Source organism: Takifugu rubripes, chromosome 14, assembly GCF_901000725.2.
Source record: "Takifugu rubripes chromosome 14, fTakRub1.2, whole genome shotgun sequence".
In the NCBI taxonomy this organism is placed as follows: domain Eukaryota; kingdom Metazoa; phylum Chordata; class Actinopteri; order Tetraodontiformes; family Tetraodontidae; genus Takifugu; species Takifugu rubripes.
The window spans coordinates 14222536-14233783 of record NC_042298.1 but is presented as its reverse complement, the minus strand read 5'-3'; the positions used below and the strand labels follow the sequence as shown (position 1 = coordinate 14233783).

At 48.6% G+C, this 11248-nt stretch overlaps 1 protein-coding gene across 3 annotated transcripts; it reads left to right on the top strand.

Annotated features, from left to right (window-relative positions):
* Positions 1–337: 337 nt before the first annotated feature.
* tlx2 (T cell leukemia homeobox 2) lies at positions 338–9035 on the top strand. 3 transcript variants are annotated; one of them, XM_029847689.1, is made up of 5 exons: positions 338–1653; positions 6020–6232; positions 6429–6663; positions 8403–8583; positions 8915–9035. In XM_029847689.1, exons 1-5 carry the CDS (start codon positions 1146–1148, stop codon positions 8924–8926), a joined length of 1149 nt encoding a protein of 382 aa, XP_029703549.1. In that variant the 5' UTR covers positions 338–1145; the 3' UTR covers positions 8927–9035. The 3 variants fall into 3 exon arrangements, with proteins under 3 accessions (XP_029703549.1, XP_029703550.1, XP_029703548.1); XM_029847688.1 differs by having other exon boundaries at positions 340–1653; positions 6426–6663; XM_029847690.1 differs by lacking the exons at positions 6020–6232; positions 8915–9035 and having other exon boundaries at positions 339–1653; positions 6426–6663; positions 8403–8634.
* The last annotated feature ends 2213 nt before the right edge of the window (positions 9036–11248 follow it).

The following is an 11248-nucleotide window of genomic DNA, read 5'->3' as shown; positions in this document are numbered from 1 at the left end:
TAAAAAGTGCTGCTGTTAGATTCGGTACCAAATCACGTCCAACGGGAGGAGAACTCTCAGACGGCCCAGAATTCGGACAGAAAATCTCATCAAGCAGACCACAGCTGCACTTACATCTGAAAGGCAACTTTAAATGTCCAGAACCCATAAAGTCAGCCGGGGTGTTGCCCGCCCACGAGGACAGTGTCTACATTTCTAAATATTAACGAGAGGCACCAGGAAATTAAAATGTCTCGGTCATAATGGGCCTTTTCTGAAAGCATAAATATTGTTTTCTTTGCGGGGGGATCAATGAGAGATGTTGGGAGAATGAATGGAACGAGCAGCTTCTGTAGTTCTGACCCGAAGCTCTGGAAACGACCCCGCGCCTCCGAGCGCCATTGAAGAGGCGCAAAGCCTGTTCAGACCTCGGGAGGCTGCAGGAAATAAACAATGCTGCGGCTTCTTTAAGACATTCGAGGAAGAACAACTGCCCAACGGAGGAGGGAGGGGAGGGGAGGGGAGGGGAGGGAGGCTGGATGACCGAATGGCAGCTTTTACGCAGAGGCTCTTCTCACCTGCTGAAACGCGCTTCCACGTCCAGCACGACAGAGCCGCGCTGCGCTCACGCCTGCAGCTCAGCGAGGTCACCGTCTCCCTCTCGCCTCTTTGGGTTTGTTTTGGGGTTGTTTTTTTTTTGCGTGTTTGATGAGACGAGCCTGCGCGCCCGATCATGCCCCGTGCGTGCGAGGCGTTTCTGCCAGAATAAGGCGAACAAAGCGCAGCCAGCCTTCGTCCAAAAATAAATCCAGGATTTCTGCCCGTGAGTACTCCGGATAATCGCCTGGCTTCTTCTGCTCTTTTATTCACTTGTTGTTAGGTTCTCTAGGCTGATGGGAAAGATGGATACGCGCTCCCTAAGCCCCACGGAGAGGCATTTCTTTTAGGGAACATTCGATCCCACTGCTGGACAAAAATGATGGCAAGATTTGGGAAAGCGCTGGAGACCTTACAAGTTTCCTGGGAATAGAGCAGGCCCATGTTTCTGAAAGAAAAGCAGCCCGACACAAAAGGCCCATTCCCCTGAACGCAAATTACATGATCATAATCCATCCAGCCGCCGAAAACCCCCGAATAGTCCATCACCGAGAAGAGGAACTGAAAGTATGGAGCACACCGGGATCGAGGAGGTGAATCAGACGCATCAGCAGCAGCATGAGCCCATCAGCTTCGGCATCGACCAGATCCTCAACAGCTCGGATCAGTCCAGCGGCTGCATGCTGCCCAACCGGACCCCCGACCCGGATTACGCGCTGGCGCCCAACGTGTACAGCAACGGCTACAACAGCGTCTACAACCCGGCCTGCTCCATGGCGGCGGCGGCGGCGGGCCTGGCCGGCTCCTATAACGTTAACATGAACATGAACGTCAGCATGAACATGAACGTTAACGTGAACTCGGGAGGCGCCGGTGGGGTGATTCGGGTGCCGGCGCACAGGCCCATGCCGCCTCCGTCCGCCGCCGCCGCCGCCGCGCCGCATCCGCCCCCTTCGACGCATCCCGCGGGCATCGGAGCCGGGATCCCCGCGGTGCCCGGGATGGGGATGGGGAATGCGAACTTTACCTTCCCGTGGATGGAGAGCAGCAGACGGTTCGCGAAGGACAGATTAACAGGTAAAAGCATGACACCTGCTCCCCGTTATGATGTTTGATATTTGTTCCCCCCCAAACGCACCTTGGACACACTCACAGGTGCGAGTGTCCCTTTGACCTGTCCGGTCCGACGCAGGAGCAGAGCACAGCTTTAGTCGGCAATCTGTTTTATTAATGTAGGAGGCCCGGGTGATAGAGGAGAGCAAGGACTGAGCAGGAAGTGCTGATGAATCGGTGTTGGAGTCTCCATTAATGAAGGGATGAAGGATGTTTTCATCAGGATGAATGAGATGAAATAGCAAAGCAAACGGGAAAAAGGCCTTATTATTATTATTATTATTATTATTATTATTATTATTATTATTATTATTGTCATTATTATTATTATTATTATTATTATTATTATTATCATCATACACTTACTGATTATGTCCACGTTACTAAATATAAGACTTGTATTATTCTCATCCCTAAACCTTTTTTTTAATTTTGGAAGGTCGTGGTGATTTAGTATTTGGTATAAAAATATCGTGTATCCAATATATTTAAAAAACGGTTCAGAAACGTGAATTACAGGAAATTTTGCTACATTTGAATTTAGGAAAATATATATTTTTTTAAATAGCAAAACAAATGTGCTCGTATATAGTTAATTTCGTCCATCCACGATGCGTAAAAAGTCATTTTAAAGAGCTTTAATTAGGGTCTCCGACTGCTGCTTTAGTAATTTCGACCCCAACCATGGTGTCATTGATAAAAATGTCATTAAAATGACTCCAAATGAGCTGTTATTAATTATCCAACTCTCCTATTTTAACCATTGTAAAGTGTATTTTCACACCAAAGCGACACCAACCCGGGAGGGTTCGAGGCAGATTATTACATGTTTACTCGGATGCATCAGATATAAAAGCAGATATTTACATTATTAAAACACTCCAGTTGGTGCCTGATGTCCTTCAAAGCTCAGTCGATTCTCGGGGAGGGAGGAGTTTTCTCATGACCTGCGTGGAAATGAAAATCACAGATGTGCGCGCTCACGCCCCCACACGCACCTCTGCATCCACGCATTAAATATTCACGTTGCGTTCTTTGTGTTTGGTTAATTATTAAATAGTGATTTAATCCACATCTGGTGTAAATAAGATGATCGGTTCCGATTCGGTTCTCTCAGTCGCTCTTCTTAATTCCTAGTTTATATCTTTGTACACACACACACACACACACACACACACACACACACACACACACACACACACACACACACACACACACCTATTTCCTATAAAAAGGTAAAAGTAAAAAAATTCAACTTCTCTTTTTCTAGATTAGATTTATAAACCACTGACGTCATGTATCAGATGAAAACAGGAGGTTGAAGTTGGAGGTTAATTAAGATTAAATCAATCATAGTTGCACAGGATATTTATTTATCTCAATAGCTTGTGTCCATTTTTAAAAATCCTCATAATAATTATTATGAATTGTAGCAGCATTATTCGTAATAGTTTTAATAATAGCAGTAATAATTGTTCTAGTTAAAGTAACAATTAGCAGATTATCATAATTTTATAGGCTTTATTTAATTGAAATTATTTTAAAGTTTCTCCGTGTTGTTGCGTAAACAAGTTCCGTTTAATTCCAACAAAAACTGGATATTCTATCATGTGCAAAGTGACGAAAATATTTTATATTTTAATTTAATGTTCACACCTCTTTTCTGCGACCAGTTCTTTTTGTATTAAACAACAACAACACCAATAATAATAATAATAATAATAATAATAATAATAATAATAATAATAATAATCGTGGGGACAATGAGACACAGAATCATTTTCCCTGCTTCCATAATCGTGTCTGATCGTTATTGAAAGCAGAAAAAAAACCGCGATTAAAACAAGAATTTTTATTTTCTCGTTTATTTTTCTGACGCTGACGTGACAAAAACAGGCAAAAAGAAGAAAAAAACCCGCAGCTTCTCGGCCCCGTTTCTTTGTCCCATATACAGTAATAAATAGCAATATATGTTCATGTTATATTTCAATATCCCCTTTCGAATCCTTGGCGGATATATTTATTAGATTGCTGCAGAGGTAATATCCGCAGTGGGGAAGGGAGGCGCTGTCACTGAGAAGTGTTATTAAGTAGAGCTGCTTTTATTAGGAGAAACATATTCTCCACGGTGGCGTTTTACTCTGGGATGCGTTTATGCTAAATTATATTACACGCTGCAACACATTTGCTATTCCTGCTTTTCTTTGAAAAGACGGATTGTTTGATTCTGTGGCAAACACGATATTTTAGCCGAAGGATCGAGTGTTGTTAGAACGCAGTTTTTAACGAAAATCTTTCATCTGGATTTTAAAATACGCCAGGAATGCTCCGAAAGCAACAACCGATTGTTGCTGTTTTCTACACGGCTTTTTGTGTTGGATTATTCTGAAGAATTTACATCATTTTCAGAGAATTCCTGATCATTCTGAACCCAGAATTAGAACATTAACAGCCTGATCGACGAGAAGGTGACACCTATCGACGACGTGAGATTCAGGGGTAAAACTCTCGTGCAACTCTTCTGCCGTGAGGAGCCCGGATGGGAATGACAGAATATCCCGTTAATGGACAAACCTGAGCACGGATCTGATTCCCGTCTCCCAACCTTGAGTCAAAACATTAAACGTGACTGATGCACTTTCCCAGCATATCATCGCTATATCACGTATTTATCAGCGTTTGGCACAGTGTGTGTGTGCGTGTGTGTGTGTGTGTGTGGGGGGGGGGGGGGGGTAGAATTCTCTGCGGTTGTCAGGTCAGGAGGCCTCAGCTGCAGGCTTGGGGTCGCCTCTGAACGTGCTCGCCTGCACCATCATTCCGCTCGTGCACGGCCTGAAATAGCCGTCCAATGCAGTGTTCCGCAGCTCTCGTGGATCTGCAGATGTTTGCAGAAACCTGCAGGAACCAGTAGTAGGAGGTTTAAACAGTGATGTTGAGGGGAGTGATGGCCTCCTGCGTGCACCTTCTAGAAGACTCAGGAACACCATGGGAAGTTTGTCACTATAAAATCCTGATTAAATACCAGAGATGCTTGTCAAATTCCCAAAAGGAGCATCAGGGAGATAAAATTACCATCTCCAGTGCAGCTGCGGAGCATCCGAGCGCCGCAAAAGCTGCAATCTGCAAACAGCATTGCAGGAAAACGCGTTCAGCGTCAATCCAGGCCCCCACCAAAGGAAACGTGGATCGTTTTCAGATTCCTGGCGCCTCCTCCCACCGTAACCTGCCGCAGCTAAATGATCTGAGCGGCCGCCATGGAAACCACCAGCAGGCAAATGACGCTAAGGTTCTGTTTCCCACCCAAACCGCCGTCGCCTGTGCTACACACCAGCTTCCAAGGCCGCTGGAGCTCAGTGGAGGGGGGCATGCGGATATTTTCATATTTATTTTGGCTTCTGGTGAAATTTTTTCCCTTTTTTTTCCCTGATGAAACGAACCAATAAACAGCCTGTTAGACGGGAGGCGACGCCGTGTGTGTGTGTGTGTGTGTGTGTGTGTGTGTGTGAGTGGGGGGGGGGGCTTCTGTCTTCATCCTCACAACGTGGTCGCTTGGGCCAAAATGCTCCCATTTCATTTATTGATCCTCTGTTTACCCGCGGCTGACAAAATAGACAGGATTCATAGATATTTTATGATGCAGGAGATAAGCTGTTATTACTCCCCATGAATGTGGAAGCCAGCCTGCAGGTAGAGGCCAGCGGGAATGTTGGCTGGAAGCTTCTGCTACTGGAGGAAAGACCCTGGATGATGATGAGCGCATGTAAAATGTCTAAAATGAAGAAAATAGGCCTGGTGGTGTCAGTAGAACTTCATTTTAGATGTTCTGTTAATTATTGTGTGTCAGAAGAATCTCGTTTGCTTCCAGTGAAATGTTGGACAGGCTGGGGTTTTTTTTTTCTTCCTAAATTAGGAATGACGAATTGAAGTTCAGATTTACGTTTTATTTTGATGCACTTTTTATGGATTTTATTTCACGTCAGAAATGCCAAATCTCATAAAAACATGTAATGTTTTAAGGTTTTGAGCCAAATTCTAATTTGTTGTGGCTTCACATGGTCATTTTCCAGCCGGCGAAGCAGCATGTGCTTGATTTATGTATGTAAAACCGCTGGCTGGCATTTATGCTTCTAACTAGCAGTTATCTCATTTGCTAGCAAAACCGTTTTCCAAATGCTAACTTAAGAAACTGGCAGTAAATGACATTAAAGAGGACGCTGCTCATCACTCAGGCCTCCTTCATGTGATTAGCCGCCGTGTGCCGGCGCCTGCTCAGCGGCGGCCGCTGCTGTGCTCCAGATGTGGGGCCTCACTGTGTCTCCCTTTCCTTTAGGGGAGCAGGCAGAGGAGAGTCCAGTCGGAGAGGCCACAGGGGGGCCGGGGTCCACCGGGCCCCTCTGTCCCCTCCCCAAGGGAGACATCGGCAGGGTCCCCGTCTGGAGCACTGTGGAGACATTAGCCAAATGCTATTACCCTGAGCTCGCTCACCTGCGAGATGCCAATGGCCTACTAGCTGACTATCCTTTCTCAAAGGGGGCTTGTCCAGGTAAGTCACCCCCCACCTTACCTGTCATCTAGGTCACATCAGCATTTTATTATCTGCAACAATGACAAATATTCACTGGATTAGCTCCATCACCCCTGCAAATAATAAGATGAGAACTATCAGTTGTTGCTAATGCTAACACGGACTATGATGCTACAACCTGCTAACGACGAGGTACACTTCCTTTTCTCAGCAGCCCTCTCGCCCTTCTCCGTGACCCGTCGTATTGGCCACCCTTACCAGAACCGGACGCCGCCAAAGAGGAAAAAGCCCCGCACCTCCTTCAGCCGGGTGCAGATCTGCGAGCTGGAGAAGCGCTTCCACCGGCAGAAGTACCTGGCGTCCGCCGAGCGCGCCACGCTGGCCAAGGCCCTGAAGATGACGGACGCACAAGTCAAAACCTGGTTTCAGAACAGGAGGACAAAATGGCGGTAAGACCTGAGCGAGGCCCTCGGCGACTGTAAACCAGTTCAAACTCTTTTACAGGCGCCATTTTGCTAACTCTTCCCCTGTGAGCTAATTAGACACAACGAAAGAGGCCTTGGTGGATTTTTCCAGAAGCCGAACAGTCTCTTCCAAATTTTCTCTCGGCATAAATCGACAGCTGTCCAACGTACCTGTCGATCCAAAACGCTCGGTGTGCGGGCGAAGCGGCCCGCGGCTGGAGCGTGCGAGCCGTCGAGCAGCACGGCTTCGCTTAGCGTAGCTGCCAGTGGAGGCCAGTTCGCTTGACCAAGCACAATTAGTCCAGAACCTCCTGAAAGGCCTTTTAGAAAGCTGCTGTCCAAAGCAATACTAAAACTCTCACAGGAGGAATTGACTGCCAAGTCATGAAGACACACACGCGCGCACACACACACAAGCCTCACTTCATTCTAACCGTTGTTTATAGCCATTTGGAGGTAAATGAGTAGGAAATCAAATTATGAGGCCCTGCTCATAGTTAAAGGGACAGGACGCATATTTCAAAGGCAGATTACGCACAGCCAAATGATATTTTAATGTTTTAGCCATCTAAAGGCTTTTTGGAACTGGTTTTATATCGAATACAGGTAGAAATGTCATTTAAACGCGATCTTTGAGGCAAAAGGTGAATTCGCCAATCACGACGGACGAGAAAAGCAACAGGACGTTTTTCTAAAACAGCCATTGAGGCGAAGACTGAAGGGGACGTCAAGGCTAACGAGGGAATTGGTGTAACTGGTTTTTCCTTCGTCCCAGTTTTTCAGATTTATGGCGCCTCTGCAGCCGACAGGACGAGGCATGAGGGATGTCGCTGCGTGACGACTCTGCTAGTAACAGGAAGATGATCGAATCAACAGCCAGGGAATCAGATTATGATAATGCTGTTAACAATAATGTGTGGCTAATGGATGGAGGCTGCTGCGCGCGTGTGTTTTAGAGGTGTGTTCCCACCTGTGATTTCCTGCATTTGCATTTTATCGGGCAGATCCGGGGCAGCCCCGGGTGCTTTAATGGTTTGCGGGCGAATGAGCATCGCTCGCGGCTGAAACGGTCCCACGGACGGGAAGATTTGTCACGATTAGCATCCGTCAGCGGCTAACACGGAGCTTCGAGCTTGAAAAAAGGGGGGAAAAAAGCACGCTTTTCCGCTCACACGGCGTGTTCACCACACGCCCCGGAGAGCAGCGGGCGCCTGTTTTCTCAGCAGATGTTAACATCTGCACCTGCTGTCCCAGTTTGTGCTTTTTACGCTGTTTTGGAAAGAGAAACGTGTTCACCTTTAGGCGGGAGCGGCGGCGTGCGTCGTCCTCCCGCTCCGACAGGCACGTTTCACCTCCAACAGCTGCCACTCACCCAGATCAGCTGCCGCGTGGCCCTGGGCTGAATTACTGGCACAGGTGGTGAATCAACACCCCAACGCGCTCTTCTTTAGACCTTTAGTTCACTGACATCAGATATTCGATACCTTGTAGTCGGGTCGTCGGTCCTTCACGACGTCATCAGATCCGCACCAACCATCGGAAATAAACCCTTTCACATTTATTCCCTGTTCATCTTTTTCTTTTACTTTGATGTACGATCAGCCGTTAATGGAGCTGTCAGATGTCGCTCTAAATTCTAGTGTAAAAATGGAGGTGGTGAAGCGGCATTTGGTCTCACGGCACGCTCTCTTCTTCTCTCGTTGTGGCCTCCGTGATCCGCCCAGGAGACAGACCGCGGAGGAGCGGGAGGCCGAGAGGCAGCAGGCCAACCGGCTGATGCTGCAGCTTCAGCAGGAAGCCTTCCAGAAGACGTTGAGCCAGCCGCTGCAGCCCGACCCGCTCTGCCTGGCCAACTCCTCCCTCTACGCCCTGCAGAACCTGCAGCCCTGGGCAGAAGACAATAAGGTGACCTCCGTCACCTCTGTGGCTTCTGTGGTGTGAGTGTGTGTGTGGGAGTGTGTGTGTTGGGGTGGGGGGGGTGGGGGGTTATTTAGGGAGGGAGAAAGCTGGGAATGAAATGTCATCAGAATGGACGGGAGCGGAATCTCTCCGGTCTGTTTCGGGCGTGTCCGATGTTGTCACCGGCGACGTGTTGGAGCGGCGTGAGTCCGATTGCGCCGCGCGGATGCCGCGGCGCCGCCGCCGCTGCGTCGAAATGACCAGAACTGTCATGAATATCTGAATATCTTGAGTCGTTCTTTTCCTGCCTTACACCACGTTTCCGCTTTTCCCCCAGCTGACAGTCTAAAAGAGAGGAGGGCACTTTTTCCACGAGTGCCGGGACTCAAACGGACACCTCTGTACATGTCCAACTATCAAGACTGACCCCCCACACCCCCACCCCCTTTGCCTCTGGATCCCCCCCCCCCCGAGGCCTCAGAGACTCTGCCGATAGCGGCAACAAAATAAAGGACCTCCTGTTTTTCGCTTTCGACTTTGTACGATGTAGTAGATGCATGTTTCAGCTCTTTTCTGTGTGCACTGGGACGCGCCCGCCGCCGGGGTCAGCTGACCGGCGCCACTCCTGATGGCGGATTCCTCATCCTGTTCAATTTAAAGGTGTTTTATATTAAATGATATTGTGATTTTTGAAAAGACGACACACCTCTCTGTTTTTCTTGCCTTCTCTTCTGTCCCCCCGCCCCCCCCCCCGTCACTGTTATGAAAGCCGCGCAATAATACTTTACGATTTTAGCGAGCCGCCGTTAGCCTCGCGGGACTTTAGCCGTGATTACACATAAAATTTCAAACACACCCAAAGGTAAGCTACCATCAAAGTGCATCTGTGGAACCGTATCTTTTTTTAAAAATCCATAAACTCTGATGAACGCGGCTCCCAGGTGCAAATGTGAAGAGGGGTGCCGTCGTAAAAATAGCGAGAGTGCTCAGCGGAAGTCCTCAGCGGATAAATAAAGGTTTGAAAACCGATGCCAGCTCAAATTAGAAGCAGAGCGGAGGCGGCTGCCGGCTCGTTCCCCTCGTCGCTCTGCTTTATTTCGCCCATTTTTGCAGGAGGCGTAAAAACGACCGGGAATCCGGGTTTCTTTAAAGTGCGAGTCGATGTTTTGGTTTTTAAATTTGTCCTGCTGGAACTGGCGGCGGTACGAGCCCTGCCGGTACCCTCACCCCCCCCCCCCCGCTGTCATGAAGCAATGTTTGAGACCGACCCCGTGACCTCTGACCCGGATAACACCCGACGTGACGCGAACAATGTTCTCGGTGTTTCTTACACATCGACAGCTCCCGATCCGGTCCCGTCGTGCACGTCAGCCTCACGTCCCAACGGGAAAGCAAACGGACTCGCACAAAACAACCCGAGACCTTCATCATCATCATCATCATCATCATCATCATCATCATCATCATCATCATCAAACACCCTTATTAGAATCACTCTATTTCAACACTTGTAAATTGCCAAATAATTAAACTTAGTCACACACACACACACACACACACACTTGGAGAAGGTGACTAATCCACATAAAAAAGCTCCTCCTGTAGTCGAACCCACAACCTTCTGCGACGTCCTCTTTGCATTATTCACGACGGTTAAACGGACTCTCCCAGGACCTTTGGCAGCTCACATTCCTCAAATTAAAGAGTTTACGAGCTCTTGCTCTTCCAAGTTGCACAAAACATTTCCAATTGACACTCGACGCTGGACTAAAGTCGGGAAAAGTGGCGGCCGCGCGCTCACGTTAGCCGAAGCTCCACCGCCGCCAGCAGCCGTCACCCACGCCTTTTTGAGGAATTCTTCTCCCTTTGTTGTCTGGCTGAATCGCGGCCACAGACACCGACCAGCCCCAAACATTTTTATCGCCGCTATCACGTAAAGCTCATCGCTCGAGTCATAACAAAGGAAAAAAGAAAAAAAACACCGCCGCCTATCTCCGAGCTCAGTAAACGCATCGTTCATGTTGGCCGTGAATGAGTCTTCCTGATCAGAAGATGCACAGAATCTGGGCCTCGCCGCCGCCGCCTCCTCTCCCGTGTAGCTTTATGGGGGGGCAGCTTACATATGCTCTCTCAGTGGGATCCACCAGTCAATTGTGGCACCGTTAATTTGGGAACAGCTGTCTGCAACAGCCCCCCCCCCAGCTCTGGAAAACATGGCGCTCTCTGGGTTTTCGGGCCGTCTTGCTCAGTTGAGATCCTGTCACTCGCAGGCAGAGCTCCAGGTGACGCTTCGGTAACCCCCGTTTCCTCAGCCCCCCCCTGCACCTTTCATCTGGCTGTCTCGGGCGCCCTGAAGACGTGACTTGGCCCACTCCAGGAAAATTCCTCCCGTGGCTGTTTTCAAAACCGTGCTTTGTGTTTTACTACAGGTGCTTACAGATCGCTCTCCTCTCTCGACATGGTTCTGTTGTGCTTCCACCCCTTTGCTCCAAACAGCCGGCCTTATCCAGTAAAATGTCACCGCACAAGATGAACAGGAGTGGGAGGCTGGGGGGGTATCAGACTTCCTATCAGGCGCTGGGAGCTGAGCAGGGGTCACAAAGAAACGATTGACTACAAAAGCTCTGCGTCACGCTCCGTCCGCTCCCGTCATCTGATTGGATGTGTGACA